This window comes from Ranitomeya imitator, chromosome 9 (genome assembly GCF_032444005.1).
Source record: "Ranitomeya imitator isolate aRanImi1 chromosome 9, aRanImi1.pri, whole genome shotgun sequence".
In the NCBI taxonomy this organism is placed as follows: domain Eukaryota; kingdom Metazoa; phylum Chordata; class Amphibia; order Anura; family Dendrobatidae; genus Ranitomeya; species Ranitomeya imitator.
The window spans coordinates 80,921,899-80,940,401 of NC_091290.1; the positions used below are offsets into that span (position 1 = coordinate 80,921,899).

The 18,503-nt window shown below is 43.9% G+C and overlaps 1 protein-coding gene across 4 annotated transcripts in view; it reads left to right on the forward strand.

Annotated features, from left to right (window-relative positions):
* The window catches only part of ELP4 (elongator acetyltransferase complex subunit 4), a 637,998-nt gene that overhangs the window by 99,924 nt on the left and 519,571 nt on the right, over nt 1-18,503 (forward strand). For all 4 annotated transcript variants that reach the window (XM_069738980.1, XM_069738978.1, XM_069738981.1 and 1 more), the window contains exon 3: nt 18,246-18,367. In XM_069738980.1, coding sequence (XP_069595081.1) covers nt 18,246-18,367 — 122 coding nt within the window. The remainder of the gene's footprint in view (nt 1-18,245; nt 18,368-18,503) is intronic.

An 18,503-nucleotide genomic window follows, 5' to 3' on the forward strand; every position in this document is an offset into this window, starting at 1 on the left:
GCCCCTGATGTGCCTAAACATTGAAACCCCCCACAAGTGACACAATTTTGGAAAGTAGACCGCCTAAGGAACTTCTCTAGATGTGTGTTGAGCAATTTTACCCACCAAGTGCTTCACAGAAGTTTATAATGCAGAGTCGTAAAAATAAAAAATATTTTTTTGCAAAAATCATTTTTTCGCCCCCAATTTTTTATTTTCCGAAGGGTTAGAGAAGAAATTGGACACCAAAAGTTGTTGAGCAATTTGTCCTGAGTACGCTGATACCCTATATGTGGGGGTAAACCACTGTTTGGGCGCATAGCAGAGCTCAGAAGGGAAGGAGCACCGTTTGACTTTTCAATGCAAAATTGACAGGAATTAAGATGGGACGCCATGTTGCTTTTGGAGAGCCACTGATGTGCCTAAACATTGAAAGCCCCCAAAAGTGACACAATTTTGGAAAGTAGACCCACCAAAGGAACTTATATAAATGTGTGAAAATAAAAAATCTTTTTTTTTCCACAAAAACTATTTTTTAGCCCCAACTTTTTGTATTTTCCCAATGGTAACAGGAGAAATTGGACCCCAAAAGTTGTTGTCCAATTTTTCCTGAGTATGCTGATACCCCATATGTGGGGGGAACCACCGTTTGGGCGCATGGCAGAGCTTGGAAGGGAAGGAGCGCCATTTGGAATTCAGACTTAGATGGATTGGTCTGCAGGCATCACGTTGCATTTGCAGAGCCCCTGATTTACCTAAACAGTAGAAAACCCCCACAAGTGACCCCATATTGGAAACTAGACCCTAAAGAACTTATCTAGATGTGTTGTGAGAACTTTGAACTCCCAAGTGTTTCACTACAGTTTATAACGCAGAGCCGTGAAAATAAAAAAAATATATTTCTCCACAAAAATGTTTTTTTAGCACCCCAAATTTTTATTTTCCCAAGGGTAACAAGGGAAATTGGACTTTAAAAGTTGTTGTCCATTTTGACCTGAGTATGCTGGTACCCCATATGTTGGGGTAAACCCCTGTTTGGATATGGGAGAGCTCGGAAGGGAAGGAGCACTGTTTTACTTTTTCAACGCTGAATTGGCTGGAATTGAGATGGGATGCCATGTCGCGTTTGGAGAGCTCCTGATATGCCTAAACAGTGGAAACCCCCAATTATAACTGAAACCCTAGCCCCAACCCTAGCCCTAACCCTAGCCCCAACCCTAACCCTAGCCCCAACCCTAGCCCCAACCCTAGTCCTAACCCTAATCCTAACCCTAGCCCTAACCCTAATGGGAAAATGGAAATAAATACTTTTTTTAATTTTATTATTTTTCCTTAACTAAGGGGGTGATGAAGGGGGGTTTGATTTACTATTTATGCATTTTTTTAGCGGATTTTTATGATTGGCAGCCGTCACAGACTAAAAGACGCTTTTTATTGCAAAAAATAGTTTTTGCGTCTCCACATTTTGAGAGCTATAATTTTTCCATATTTTGGTCCACAGAGTCATGTGAGGTCTTGTTTTTTGCGGGACAAGTTGACGTTTTTATTGGTAACATTTTCGGGCACGTGACATTTTTTGATTGCTTTTTATTCCGATTTTTGTGAGGCAGAATTACCCAAAACCAGCTATTCATGAATTTCTTTTTTGAGGTGCGTTTATACCGTTCCACGTTTAATAAAATTGATAAAACAGTTTTATTCTTCAGGTCAGTACGATTACAGCGATACCTCATTTATATCATTTTTTTATGTTTTGGTACGATAAAAACTTTTTTATAGAAAAAAATAATTTTTGCATCACTTTATTCTGAGGACTATAACTTTTTTATTTTTTCACTGATGTTGCTGTATGGCGGGTCGTTTTTTGTGGGACAAGATGTTTTTAGCGGTACCATGGTTATTTATATCCGTCTTTTTGATCGCGTGTTATTCCACTTTTTGTTCGGCGGTATGATAATAAAGCGTTGTTTATTGGCTCGTGTTTTTTTTTTTTTTTTAACCGTGATCACTGAAGGGGTTAACTAGTGGGACAGTTTTATAGGTTGGATCGTTACGGATGCGGCGATACTAAATATGTGTACTGTTATTGTTTTATTATTGTTTAGATAAAGAAATGTATTTATGGGAACAAAATACATATATATATACATATACATAAAAAGAAGAAAAAGAAGGCAGCACTCCAAATCCTTGTCAGGGTGAAGACAGTGAGGTTTATTCAGCCCACATCTCTGTGCGACGTTTCAGCTCACACTGAGCCTTTTTCAAGTGTGAGCCGAAACGTCGCACAGAGATGTGGGCTGAATAAACCTCACTGTCTTCACCCTGACAAGGATTTGGAGTGCTGCCTTCTTTTTCTTCTTTTTGTATATTTTTGGGTAGAGGATTGGACTACTCTACTCAGGAGGCCTGGCACCCGCTGGTGAGCAATTGTGCTGTTCCAATTCTATTTTCTATACATATATATATATTTGTTTCTTTGTTCAGGAATTGTTTTTTTTTTCTTTTACACATGTGAATATCTTTTTTTTTTACTTTATAACATTGCTCCGGGTGTGTGTGTGTGTGGAGGGGGGGGGGGGGGGATGGGGAGGGTCGGCGTCATGTTATAGGGTCAGAATGCTGATCTGACACTTTGCAGAGAACGGTGTCAGATCAGTGATCTGACATGCTGGGCTGCAGGCTTACCAGCGTTTGCTCTGAGCAGGCGCTGGTAAGCCACCTCCCTGCAGTACCTGGATGTAGCCCTGCGGCCATTTTGGATCCGGTGCCTGCAGGTAGGAGACCCACGGTACAAGTTGAGCACATCGCCTTGTACCGAGGGTCTCAGGGAAACACTCAGGGAGCCCCCTCCCTGCGCGATGCTTCCCTGTGCGATGCTTCCCTGTACCGCCGGAACGCTGCGATGATGTTTGATCGCAGTGTGTCAGGGGTAAATGTGCCAGGGGCGGTCCGTGACCGCTCCTGGCATATAGTGCCGGATGTCAGCTGCGATAATCAACTGACACCTTGCCGCAATCGGCCGTGTTCCCCCCGTGAGCGCGGCCGATCGCATATGATGTACTATCCCATCACTGGGAATTAAGTTCCAGGTCACCTCGAAGGGATAGTACGTTATATGGAATTAATGGGTTAAATCAGAGAGCGGTGTCACACAAAATAGTTAATAAATAACATTTCCCACATGTCTACTTTACATCAGCACAATTTTGGAAACATATTTTTTTTTACTAGGATGTTATAAGAGTTAAAAGTTGACCAGCGAATACTCATTTTTCAAACAAAATTTACAAAATGATTTGAAGTGACTTTGTGGGTCAATATAACAGAAAATACCCAAACATGACACCATTCTAAAAACTGCACCCCTCATGGTACGCAAAACCACTTTCAAGAAGTTTATTAACCCTTTTATTTTTTATTTTCACAAGGCTATCAGGAGAAAACAAACCACAAAATTTGTTGTGCAATTTCTCCTGAGTACACTGATACTCCATATGTGGGGAAAGCCGCTGTGTAGTGGCAGGGCTCAGAAGGGAGGGAGCACTGTTTTGACTTTTTGAAAGCAAAATTGGCTGGAATCAATGGCAGGTGCCATGTTGCGTTTGGAGACCCCCAGATGTACCTAGACAGTGGAACCCCCCTAATTCTAACTCCAACCCTAACACAGCCCTAACCCCAACGCACCCTTAACCCTAATCCCAACCATAACCCTAGCCACAACCCCAACCCTATCCCTAGCCCCAACCCTAGCTCTAACCCCAACCCTTGCTCTAACCCCAACCCTAGCCCGATCCGAGCCCTAGCCCAAGCCTAACCTTAGCTCTAACCCCAATCCAAACCCTAGCGCCAACCCTAACTCTAGCTCCAACCCTAACTCTAGCTTTAACCTCAATCATAACCTTAGCCCCATTCCTAACCCTAGCCCCAATTTTAACCCTAGCTCCTCGAACCTAGCCCCAACTTCAACCCTAGCTCTAACTCTAGCCCAACCCTAACCCTAGCCCAACCCTAACGCTAGCTTCAACCCTGACACTATCCCTAGCCCTAACCCTAATAGAATTTTTTTTTTTTAAATACATTTTTTTAATTTAATTATTTTTACATTACTAAAGGAGTGTTTCATGTACTATTTTGATCACTGTGATAGACCCTATCACAGTGATCAAAATTAACCATTAGGAGAATCTCCTATTGTTGCTGGGTGCCGGTTAGCAGATCTCGGCGGGCACACTGCGCATGCACCCGCCATTTTCTTCTCGGAAGAAGACGCCAAGGGCCCTGGGGACAGAACTGTGGGGATCCGGGGTACCAGGGAGGCACGGAGGACCCCATTTCTCTTTCCTCTGATGTGCTAGATCATATCAGAGGAGAGAAAAATATATGGGAAATCAGACTTTTTTCTTTTTTTGCGGTCTCCGTTATTGGGTAAAAAACGATGATCGCAACACTGGGGACTGTAAAAACCTGGGTCTCAGCTACCCCCGGTATCTAAGACCCCAGAGACTTTCCAACGCTGGTGGGTGGTATAACCTTATTTCTCAGCGCTGAGTAATACGTACCCTTAACTGCCGCCATTAAAAAACATACCGTCAGTCGTTAAAGGGTTATTGATCAACTATACGTTTCTTGAACACATGGGAAATGAAGGCCGTCCAATACATAACAGTAGAATAGTCAGTGTGGGACTGCCCAGGCTTATTAAATAATAAGGGAAGATTGGTGAGAGGTAGTCTTTAAGCCTGTATCCAATATCATTTTTATAGAAGGCCAAGTTATATACCCTGCACAAATAAATAAAGGAAACGCCAAGTACCACATCGTAGCTATCACTGAATGAGATATTCCAGTTGCAGATCTTTATTCATTATATAGTGGAATGCGTTGAGAACAAAAAAAAAACTAAAAAGATAAACAAAAGTCAAAATTAATATACCGTGGAGGTCTGGATTTGGAATGATACTCAAAATCAAAGTGGAAAATCAAATTACAGGCTGCTCCAACTTCAGTGGAAATGCCTCAGGACAAGGAAATTATGCTCAGCAGTGTGTGTGTGGCCTCCACTCTCTACAGCGCCTGGGCATGGTCCTGATGAAGCGGCAGATGTTCTCCTGAGGGATCTCCTCCCATACCTGGATTAAAGCATCAGTCAACTTCTGGGCAGTCTGTGGTGCAACGTGGCATTAGTGGATGGAACGAGACATGGTGTCCCAGATGTGATCGATTGGACTAAGATCTAGGGAATAGGTGGGTCAGTCCATAGCATCAGTACCTTTGTCATGCAGAAACTGCTGACACACTTCAGCCACATGAGGCCTAACATTGTTATGCGTCTAAAGTAACCCAGGGCCCAGTGCACATGCAGTTGGTCTCACAATGGCTCTAAAGATCTCATCCCGGTATTTAATGGCAGTCAGGGTACCTCCTCCTCTGGCTAGCACATGGATAGATGTGCGGTCCTCCAAAAAAATGCCTCTCCATACCATTACTGACCCACTGCCAAACTGGTCATGCTGGAGTATGTTGCAGGCATCAGAACATTCTCCACAGCATTCCCAGACTCTGTCACATCTGCTCAGTGTGAACCTGCTCTCATCCGTGAAGAGCACAGGGCGCCAATGTTGAATCTGCCATTCTTGGTGTTCTCTGGCAAATGCTAATGACCCAGGACAGTGTTGGACTCTAAGCCCAACACCCACTTGTGGACGTTTGGCCCTCATAACACTCTCATGGAGTCTGTTTTCGACAGTTTCAGCAGACACATGGATATTAGTGGCCTCCTTGAGGTCATTTTGAAGGGCTCTGGCACCACTCCTCCTTTTCCTCCTTGCCCAAAAGAGGAGGTATCAGTCCTGCTGCTAGGTTGTTGCCCTCCTACGGCCCCCTCCACGTCTCTTGGTGTACTGGCCTGTCTCCTGGTATCTGCTCCTTGCTCTGAACACAGTGCTGACAGACATAGCTACCCTTGCCACAGTTTGCATAGATGTGCCATCCTGGATGAGCTGCAATACTAGAGCACTTTTGTGGGTTGTAGACACTGTCTCATAGTACTGCACAGTATTTCTAGGGGTGAGAGCAATTACAAATTCAAAAGTGACCAAAACAACCAAAAAAAGATGAGAATAGAGAAATGGTCTGTGGTCACCCCCTGCGGAACCACTCCTTCATAGGGGTTGTCTTCCTAATTACCTATGATTTCTACCTGTTGTCTGTTTCATTTGAACAGGAGCAGGAGAAATTGATTCACAATCAGTGTTGCTTCATAACTGGGCAGGTTGATTTCACAGAAGTGTGATTGACTTGGAGTTACATTGTTTGAGTTCCCTTTATGTTTTTGAACAGTGTATAATAGGTCACCCTTGTTTCTATGTTCAATAAACTTATAGTTTATGCAAAATCTGATGGGTTGACAATTTTGTTTTCTCTATGGATAAATGTATGTAATTTCCCTGAATCCGTTTCAAGATCATCTTCGGTTTAGTGGCTGATAATCACCCTGCATAATCTTACTGTTTGTAAAATGTGGTAATGAAGATTTATAAAAAAGAAAGATTGGTTTATCTTGTGAAAAGAAAGTGTGAAGTGCAGTCTTCAAACAAGACACTGTTTAATAGGGTGTCATCCCTGTCCTAGGTTTATATCTATGGACAGCATCATCGCCGCTGTGAAACCACAGTAGTAATTTATTACAATGTGTTTGTGATCAAATCATATACAGAATGCAAAAAACAGATAAGGACATAGTGAATCTGAAGTACGGTAATTGGAGGAAAACACATTTAAAAGTATAACAGGGTTTCTGTACTTGGAGCTATAGCAGCGTCATATGTTAAACAGCAGACCAGTATTTGTATCAGAACAGTTATATTATTAATTTTAATACAGATTATTAATTTTTTTGGTGCTAAGTGCTGTAAACAGAACATTAATATAATAATAATAATAATAATATTAATACACATTTTGTATTTACTTCTGACTAGTTTTCTCCTAAATTAATTACTAGAGATGGGAGAACCCGAACAGTAAAGTTTGGCGTCCGTACTGAACACTTACTGTTCAGGCAAAGACGCCGAACACGGACTTCATCACGAAGTCCATGTTACTGTTCGGATTCTTCTGAACGAACGCCGGGTGTTTGTCGCGCTGTGTTGTGCATGGCAGTGGGGCAAACGCCGCTTCTGATCGGTGGTGAAACTATCCCTGCCGGTCAGAGAGCCGCAGTTTCCACTGTCATGATTCCAATGGCAGGGAATCACAAAAGGTCAAGCACCAACGAGCTCTAGGGTGATGGAACCTGAGCTGACCGCGACCCTAAACCTGAACACACAAATAACAATAGCCGGGGAACGTGCCTACGTTGATCCTAGACGTCTCGCACCAGCCGAAGATCTAACTTCCCCTATTAGAAGAAACACAGACCTCTCTTGCCTCCAGAGAAATACCCCACAGAAATAGCAGCCCCCCACATATAATGACGGTGAAATGAGAGGAAGGCACATACACAGTATGAAAACAGATTCAGCAAAATGAGGCCCGCTAAAACTAGATAGCAGAGGATACAAAAGTAAACTGCGCGGTCAGCAAAAAACCCTTCAAAAAACCATCCTGTAATTACTTGAACTCATGTTCCAACTCATGGAACATGAGGAGCAATTACAGCCCACTAAAGCAACCAGCAGCAAAGAGAATATTATATGCAAGCTGGACAAGACAAAAATAAAGCAAAACGTGGAACAAGAAAATCAAAACTTAGCTTGTCCTGAAGATACTGAAGCCAGAAGCTGAGGAAACAAAACACTCTGATAACCTTGATAGCCGGCGGGGAAATGACAAGAAAGCCCGGTTAAATAGGAAACTCCCAAATCCTAATAGAACAGGTGGACACCAGAGACAGCAGAACACAAATCACCCAGTACCATCAGTAACCACCAGAGGGAGCCCAAAAACAGAACTCACAACAGTACCCCCCCTTGAGGAGGGGTCACCGAACCCTCACGAGAACCACCAGGGCGACCAGGATGAGCCCTATGAAAAGCGCGGACCAAATCATCAGCATGAACATCAGAGGCAACCACCCAAGAATTATCCTCCTGACCATAACCCTTCCACTTGACCAAATATTGGAGTTTCCGTCTGGAAACACGAGAATCCAAGATCTTCTCCACAACATACTCCAATTCTCCCTCCACCAGCACCGGAGCAGGAGGCTCAAGCGAAGGAACAACAGGTACCTCATACCTCCGCAACAACGACCGATGGAACACATTATGAATAGCAAACGATGCCGGGAGATCCAAACGAAACGACACAGGGTTAAGAATTTCCAAGATCCTATAAGGACCGATGAACCGAGGCTTGAACTTAGGAGAAGAGACCTTCATAGGAACAAAACGAGAAGACAACCACACCAAGTCCCCAACACGAAGTCGAGGACTCACGCGGCGACGGCGATTAGCAAACTGCTGAGCCTTCTCCTGGGACAACTTCAAATTGTCCACCACATGACTCCAAATCCGATGCAACCCATCCACCACCATGTCCACTCCAGGATAATCAGAAGGCTCCACCTGACCAGAGGAAAAACGAGGATGAAACCCCGAATTACAAAAGAAAGGAGAAACCAAGGTAGCAGAACTAGCCCGATTATTAAGGGCAAACTCGGCCAGCGGCAAAAAGGTAACCCAGTCATCCTGATCAGCAGAAACAAAACACCTCAAATAAGTTTCCAAGGTCTGATTAGTTCGCTCCGTCTGGCCATTCGTCTGAGGATGGAATGCAGACGAAAAGGACAAATCAATGCCCATCTTAGCACAGAAGGTCCGCCAAAATCTAGACACAAACTGGGATCCCCTGTCAGAAACGATGTTCTCCGGAATCCCATGCAAACGAACCACGTTCTGGAAAAACAGAGGGACCAACTCAGAGGAGGAAGGCAACTTAGGCAAGGGTACAAGATGAACCATTTTAGAAAAGCGGTCACACACAACCCAGATGACAGACATTTTTTGAGAGACATGGAGATCCGAAATAAAGTCCATGGAAATGTGCGTCCAAGGCCTCTTCGGGATAGGCAAAGGTGACAACAATCCACTGGCTCGAGAACAGCAAGGCTTAGCCCGAGCACAAACCTCACAAGACTGCACAAAAGAACGCACATCCCTCGACAAGGAAGGACACCAAAAAGACCTGGCCACCAAGTCTCTAGTACCAAATATTCCAGGATGACCTGCCAACGCAGAAGAATGGACCTCGGAGATGACTCTACTGGTCCAACTATCCGGAACAAACAGACTCTCAGGCGGACAACGATCAGGTTTACCCACCTGAAACTCCTGCAAAGCACGTCGCAAGTCTGGGAAGACGGCCGACAAAATCACCCCATCCCTAAGGATACCAGTGGGCTCAGAATTTCCAGGGGAGTCAGGCACAAAACTCCTAGAAAGAGCATCCGCCTTCACATTCTTTGAACCTGGCAGGTATGAAACCACAAAATTGAAACGAGAGAAAAACAGTGACCAACGAGCCTGTCTAGGATTCAGACGCCTGGCAGACTCAAGGTAAATCAGATTTTTGTGATCAGTCAAGACCACCACACGATGTCTAGCACCCTCCAGCCAATGACGCCACTCCTCAAATGCCCACTTCATGGCCAAAAGTTCCCGATTACCCACATCATAATTCCGCTCAGCGGGCGAAAATTTTCTAGAAAAGAACGCACATGGCTTCATCACCGAGCAATCGGAGCTTCTCTGTGACAAAACCGCCCCCGCTCCAATCTCGGAAGCATCAACCTCAACTTGGAAAGGAAGCGAAACATCAGGCTGACGCAACACAGGAGCAGAAGAAAACCGGCGATTAAGTTCCTGAAAGGCCTCCACAGCCGCAGGAGACCAATCAGCAACATCAGCACCCTTCTTAGTCAAATCCGTCAAAGGCTTAACAACACTAGAAAAATTAGTTATAAAACGACGATAGAAATTAGCAAAGCCTAAGAACTTCTGCAGACTCTTAAGAGATGCAGGCTGCGTCCAGTCACAAATAGCCCGAACCTTGACGGGATCCATCTCAATAGTAGAAGGGGAAAAAATATACCCCAAGAAAGAAATCTTCTGGACTCCAAAGAGACACTTTGAGCCCTTTACAAACAAGGAATTAGCCCGCAGGACCTGAAACACCTTCCTGACCTGCTGAACATGAGACTCCCAGTCATCAGAAATAACCAAAATATCATCCAAATACACAATCATAAATTTATCCAGATATTCACGGAAAATATCGTGTATAAAGAACTGGAAGACTGAAGGAGCATTAGAAAGTCCGAAAGGCATTACCAAATACTCAAAATGGCCCTCAGGCGTATTAAATGTGGTTTTCCACTCATCACCTTGCTTTATTCGTATAAGATTATACGCACCCCGAAGATCAATCTTAGTGAACCATTTAGCCCCCTTAATGCGAGCAAACAAATCAGTCAACAAAGGCAAAGGATACTGATATTTTACGGTAATCTTATTCAAAAGACGATAATCTATACAAGGCCTCAAGGACCCATCTTTTTTGGCCACGAAAAAAAAACCTGCTCCCAAAGGGGACGAAGATGGACGGATATGTCCCTTTTCCAAGGACTCCTTAACATAATCCCGCATAGCAGTATGCTCTGGCACTGACAGATTGAACAAACGACCTTTAGGAAATTTACTACCAGGAATTAAATCTATAGCACAATCGCAATCCCTGTGAGGAGGAAGCGAACTGAGCTTAGGCTCCTCAAAAACATCCCGATAATCAGACAAAAATACAGGAACCTCAGAAGGAGTAGATGAAGCGATAGAAATCGGAGGTGCATCATCATGAACCCCCTGACATCCCCAGCTTAACACAGACATTGTTTTCCAGTCAAGGACTGGATTATGAGTTTGTAACCATGGCAGACCAAGTACTAGAACATCATGTAAATTATACAATACCAGGAAGCGAATCACCTCCTGATGAACGGGAGTCATACGCATGGTCACTTGTGTCCAGTACTGAGGTTTATTCATAGCTAAAGGTGTAGAGTCAATTCCCTTCAAAGGAATAGGGACTTCCAGAGGCTCAAGACTAAACCCACATCGCTTGGCAAATGACCAATCCATAAGACTCAGGGCAGCGCCTGAATCTACATAGGCATCGATGGAAATGGATGATAATGAGCAAATCAGAGTCACAGACAGAATGAACTTAGACTGTAACGTACTAATGGCAACAGACTTATCAACCTTTTTTGTGCGTTTAGAGCATGCTGATATAACATGAGCTGAATCACCACAATAAAAGCACAACCCATTTTTCCGCCTATAGTTTTGCCGTTCACTTCTAGACTGAACTCTATCACATTGCATTGTCTCAAGTGCCTGTTCAGAAGACACCGCCAAATGGTGCACAGGTTTGCGCTCCCGTAAACGCCGATCAATCTGAATAGCCATAGTCATAGACTCATTCAGACCCGTAGGCGCAGGGAACCCCACCATAACATCTTTAATGACCTCAGAAAGGCCATCTCTGAACTTTGCAGCCAGGGCGCACTCATTCCACTGAGTAAGCACTGAACATTTCCGAAATTTTTGACAATACATTTCTGCTTCATCTTGCCCCTGAGAGAGAGCTAATAAAGCTTTTTCAGCCTGAATCTCCTGGTTAGGTTCCTCATAGAGCAAACCCAATGCCAGAAAAAACGCATCCACATTAAGCAACGCAGGATCCCCTGGTGCCAATGCAAATGCCCAATTTTGAGGGTCACCCCGCAGGAAAGATATAATAATCTTAACCTGCTGAGCAGGGTCTCCAGAAGAGCGAGATTTCAAAGAAAGGAACAGCTTGCAATTGTTCCTAAAATTCAGAAAACTAGATCTATCTCCAGCAAAGAACTCTGGAATAGGAATTCTAGGTTCAGACATAGGAGCATGTACAACAAAATCTTGTATATTTTGAACCTTAGCAGCAAGATTATTCAAGCTGGAAGCTAAACTCTGGACGTCCATGATAAACAGCTAAGGTCAGAGCCATTCAAGGATTAAGAGGAGGAAAAAAAAAAAATCAGCCTGGCTGCAATTAAGGCTAGGCAGCAACCTCAGAGGAGAGAAAAAAAAAAAAAACTTCCTCAGACTACTTTTCCTCCTACTTCAGCCCAAACATTTTGGCCGGCTATACTGTCATGATTCCAATGGCAGGGAATCACAAAAGGACAAGCACCAACAAGCTCTAGGGTGATGGAACCTGAGCTGACCGCGACCCTAAACCTGAACACACAAATAACAATAGCCGGGGAACGTGCCTACGTTGATCCTAGACGTCTCGCACCAGCCGAAGATCTAACTTCCCCTATTAGAAGAAACACAGACCTCTCTTGCCTCCAGAGAAATACCCCACAGAAATAGCAGCCCCCCACATATAATGACGGTGAAATGAGAGGAAGGCACATGCACAGTATGAAAACAGATTCAGCAAAATGAGGCCCGCTAAAACTAGATAGCAGAGGATACAAAAGTAAACTGCGCGGTCAGCAAAAAACCCTTCAAAAAACCATCCTGTAATTACTTGAACTCATGTTCCAACTCATGGAACATGAGGAGCAATTACAGCCCACTAAAGCAACCAGCAGCAAAGAGAATATTATATGCAAGCTGGACAAGACAAAAATAAAGCAAAACGTGGAACAAGAAAATCAAAACTTAGCTTGTCCTGAAGATACTGAAGCCAGAAGCTGAGGAAACAAAACACTCTGATAACCTTGATAGCCGGCGGGGAAATGACAAGAAAGCCCGGTTAAATAGGAAACTCCCAAATCCTAATAGAACAGGTGGACACCAGAGACAGCAGAACACAAATCACCCAGTACCATCAGTAACCACCAGAGGGAGCCCAAAAACAGAACTCACAGCATTCCACGTTGTCAAAAGACAGCGTGAGCGCTCAGCTGTGATTGGAGGTATAAAGTTTACCTCCGGTCACTGGTCAGCTATTGGGACAACTGCTCCCATCATCCGACGCCTGCTGCCGCTAATCACAGTAGGGGCAGGAGCGGCGGATGAGAGTATCTGCCGCACCTGTACTGTAAATAAATAATTAAAGAGAAAAAAAAACCTGGCGTGGGTTCCCCTGTATTTTTGTTAACCAGCCAGGCAAAACTCACAACGCTGTCAGCTTCAGCAAGGCTAGTCATCAACAATAGAGGGGTCCCCGTGCTGTATTTTTAAAATTATTTAAATAAATAATTTAAAAAAAATGGCGTGGGGTCCCCCCATTTTTGACCGCCAGATTTGCTAAAGCAGACAGCTGGGTGCTGGTATTCCCAGGCTGGTAAGGGGCCATGGATATTGCCCCCTTAGCCTAAAAATAGCAGCCTGCAGCTGCCCAGAAAAGGCACATCTATTAGATGCTCAAATTCTGGTGCTTTGCCTGGCTCTTCCCACTTGCCCTGTAGCGGTGGCAAGTGGGGTTAACATTTGCAGGGTTGATGTCACCTTTGTATTGTCAGGTGACATCAATGGAGATGCGTATATAAGATACCTATCCATTACTTATTCTATAGTTACATGGTAAATCAAAACACAGCCAGAATAAAGTCCTTTATTAGAAATAAAACAAAACACAGTTTTCCTTTTTTATTTAAAAATAACAAACGCAGTTATACTCACCTAACACCTTTTCCACTGAAGCCCTCATTCTCCCGTAATAAAACTAAAATAAAAAAATAACAATATCCCTCACCTCTCCATCGTTCTGTCCCACGCCGTAATCCATGTCTGGGGGAGAAATATTTTTCTACCTGAACGGTGCCAAAATTCGACCGTACAGACTGTGAGAACCACAGGTGACTGAACTGCGAGTGCAGCCTCAGTGACTGGCGGTGACGTCATCGTAGTTACCTCCGGTCACTGAGGCTGCGATCCCAGCCGGGCTGAACTGCCGTGACCTCAGTGAAATTCCCGCTAGTATCGGATCTTTTTTTTAAATTATTTATTTACAGCGTAAGAGTTGGCTAAGGAATTCTCTCATCAGCAGCTCCTGCTCTCACTGTTATTAGCTGCAGCAGCTGTCGGATGATGGGAGCAATTGTCCCATCAACTGAAACCAGTAAACTTTATACCTCCGATCACAGCTGAGTGCTCCCGCTGTCTTTTAACAGGTTGGGAACCGCGGCTCTCTGACCGGCGGGATGATTTCACCACCGATCAGAAGGGGTGTTTGCCGCACTGTCATGCACATGACAGCACAACAAACATTGGGTGTTCGTGCCCCCTATTCAGGTCTGTGTTCGGGTCCAGGTCATGGTCCGGGTACTGTTCTGGTACCCGAATCCGAACTTTTTGTAATTGTTCGGCCGAACGCGCTGGACCCGAATATCCAGGTGTCCGCCCATCTCTATTAATTACCTTTTCCAATTTTAACACTAACCTGTCAAGTTCAAATCCCCTATGTTAATAAGTAAAATTAGATCATCAGAGATGATAATTAGCATCCAGAGCATGTATCCCAGGTGGAGACATAGTTGACAGGGAGAATACAATGTTATGATCATGTTGCTCTTTTCCAGTCATTGAGGCAAGGAGCTGCACTCACCAGACATGGCAGTCCACCAATGAGGCCCACTGGTTAGCTGATTGACGTCCTGCTCGTCCTGTGTATGTGCGGAGCAGGATGTCAGTCAACTGAAGAGTGAGCATGATTGGGAACAGCCGTATCTGCTCAGTGCTGCACACCTTCTGCCCGGATGACTGGAGAGGAGCAGACAGGAACATAATGAGTTTTTGACTGAGTTTTTTCTTTGCACCAAAAACTCAGCATCTTCTGATACGTTCCCACGATTAGGAAACCCGCAGCAGCCAGACGGTGGTACAGCATAGTGGATGGGATTTCTAGGAATCCCTTGTCCACTATGTGTGCACAGACGCTCGCGGGTCACCCGCTGAGACTGACATGCGGTTCGTCTTTCAAGACTGCAGCATGCCAATTTCTCTTGCAGCAATGCAGTGAACGCATGTGGATTTTCCCAAGTTCAATAAACGGCATAATTTTGGATGCAGTGAACATACACCGTGTCCAAAATGCTATGTCAGGATCGCGGGAGCATAGCCTTTCAGGTCAAACAAAATTTATATAGAAATTTATAGAAATCTCATGCCTCCTGTGTTTTCTTTTATGCAGTGCTAACTGACCTGCGGGGCGTGCTTCAAATCTGAAACATGTCAACTTATCTTGCCGATACGCTGAGTTTTATGGTCAGATTTTCAGCATATAATTGGATTAGATACATAAAATCTGCATGACAATATGTATATGTGATTTTAGGGTATGTGCACACGTATTCTTGAGGTCTGCGGATTTTTCCGCAGCGGATTTGTGAAAACCGCTGGTAAAAGGCACTGTGTTTTACCTGCGGATTTCCTCTGGATTTACCGCGGTTTTTGTGCGGATTCCACTGCGGTTTTCTATTATGGAGCAGGTGTAAAACTGCTGAGGATTCCACACAAATAATTGACATGCTGTGGAAAATAAACCACTGCGCTTCCACGTGTTTTTTTTCCGCAGCATGTGCACTGCGGATAACGTTTCCCATAGGTTTACATTGTACTGTAAATGCATGGGAAACTGCTGCGGATCCGCAGCAAAATCCGCAGCATGTGTACATAGCCTTAGTGTGTTTTCGCTGTGGAAATACACTAAAAATGCTTGTAATCCACACATCACTGTCTCAATAAAGTTTGTGAAAGCCAAGTGCCAGGAAATATAAAAAACAAAGTGGCTTTATTTAGCAGCAATATCAGTAACAAAAAAGAAATAAAAATTGCATCAGCAAAAACCTGATAAAAACACATGCAAAAACACAACATAATATTTAATAGGCATAGAAATGCTTCAGAAAATCTGTAACATCAAAAACTCACTAAATACTCATTGTGGGAACATAGCCTGCATAGAAAACATTAAAGGGAACCTGTCACCTCCAAAATCGAAGGTGAGCTAAGCCCACCGCCATCAGGGGCTTATCTACATCATTTTATAATGCTGTAGATAAGCCCCCGATGTATCCTGAAAGATGAGAAAAAGAGGTTAGATTATACTGACCCGGGGCGGTCCTGCTGTGGTCCGGTCCGATGGGTGTAGTCACGCTGCGGCTTCGGAGTTCTTTGTCTGCAGTGGGCAGGCGCCGGGAAAGGTCAGAGAGGCCCAGCGCCTGCGCACTGCAGTACTTTGCTCTGCCCTCAACAGTGTGACTGCAAGAAGAGGATGTCATCGTAAGAAGATGGGAGGCCCTGGACCGGACCACGACATCCGTCGAACTGGACCGGGATCGCCCCTGGGTGAGTATAATCTAACCTCTTTTTCTCATCTTTCAGGATACATTGGGGGCTTATCTACAGCATTACAGAATGCTGTAGATAAGCCCCTGATGCTGGTGGGCTTAGCTCACCTTCGATTTTGCGGGTGACAGGTTCCCTTTAAGATCCATAACACAGCTCTAGTGCTTCCATCAATCCATGAGGGCCATTGTCTTTCTTCTCAGCTGGATTTATTATCTACTATTTGCCACCCCTGAAGAGAGTTGTGGGCTTCAGGGTGGACTTCCCATGGTTGTCAGCAGTGCCGGTGATCGCAGCCTCTGCCATATTTCCATTGTTGTAACTCGTTGTTTCCATTCATGTAATTGGGGCTGTACTACAGGTCCACATACAACACAAGGGCATTGTGTCTCCTCTTTAAGGGTTCAGATTAATTACTTGTTTACATTTTCACATAATTCTATGACCGTAGTGGATTGTTAGAAGTCTTGGATTAAGAATGAAGTTATACTGTGACTGGTCTGAGAGCAATAGAGGAGGAAATGTTCTATGCTGCACATAAAGTAGATGGGACTTTTGAAGTGGAAATAAATGTATGCAAATGTTTGCATCTGTGAAATCTCTTGTTATTTAGGATTCAGTAGGTAACACCTCTGCTAAATGTATACTGTGTTTTGCACATATAATCGCTCTTGAAGAGTTGGCCGGCACTTTTTAATGCTGTTGGCAGGAGCTTTGCAAACAGATTGTCGCTGTGATTTTGTGTGCGCCATGGAAGGACGAGCCTGTGTCTCAGCGGTACATTGTGCATGTACTCATATAGTCGATGCTCTCTCCTGTTCTAGCAGTGTATTACATTGGATCCATGTTCACACATTGTTCCGCTATGATTTTATCCCTTAAACCGTATACTTTCATGAAAACTCATGCCCACTATGCATTTAACCATCTCGCACACCAATATTGCTGTACATGGTAAAAATCATTCTCTCTTATGAAGCTCGAACAGAGGTTTGGCCTCATAAGAAGATCAAGATGGCACCAACATGACCATGTCAACCCATTAGTTCCCCGTGATGGCATTGCTGGTGGGGCAATGTGCACAGGTAAAAATGGAATCTGTCAGTAGGTTTTTGCTACCTCATCTGAGCGCAATGTAATATAAGTAATGAGAAGCTGAATCCGATGATTTATCATTTAGTTTCCTGAGAGCAGCCTTCTGACACTGACATTGGATCTTTTAGATTTAGCAATGCAGCAGAGCTGAGGAAGCTAACCCCACCCACACCACAGCAGCCCCGGCCCCCACCAGGTTCTGTATGTACAATGTCTGTAAACAGTGAGCTGCTTATCACAGGGGAAAGGGATGTTTCCGCTCTACTGCGGCAATATTAATCTTTCAGTTATAAATAGTAAACAGCAGCATGTACTTTGGCAAGTGATACATCCCTGAATTCTGTGTCTCAGCCTCTATCTCCTGCTGTCTTCAGATTACATAGCAAAAAACCTGCTGACAGATTCCCTTTAAGCCCTAATGTCTTAAAATGACAATGTTTGATTGCAATGTGTTACAAATAATTGATAAACAATACATTTTTGATTATGTTTTTATAGTAAAATAATACACATTTCTGTGAAGAAAAAAAAAAGAAACCAGTAGAAATTGGCACTCACCAACTCACAGCAATCCCTCTTTTCCTCCTTTTTAGCACATAAAACAATTGCAGAGGGAAGTTCCCTTGTATAAAACAGTACATTGATTACAACCCATGTGTACGTACAGGGTACAGCACACGGTTATCTTGGACAGGGCAGGGTACTTGTCATGGATTCTCCTCTTCAGTGCGAGCACGTCAGTGTTAATCCGTCAGTGGTTTCCTACAATGTGTAATAGATAATATGTCACTTGTATCAATCAGTAATTCCTTTTTCTGTTCACAGAGGAGGATACCTACAGTACTTACTCCAATCTTCTGCTGAAGTATTTCCTGGCGGAAGGAATTATCAGTGGTCATGAAGTCTTTGTCGCATCTGCCAGTGATATTCCATGCAAAATTATTCAGGTAATCGGTTGAACATACATTTAATTTATGTATATTTTATACAATCACGGCTGAAAGTGTTGGCGCCTTTGAAATTGTTCCACAAAATGAAAAAATGAAATGGAAAAAATTGTTGTCACCTTTCCAAAAATGTGGG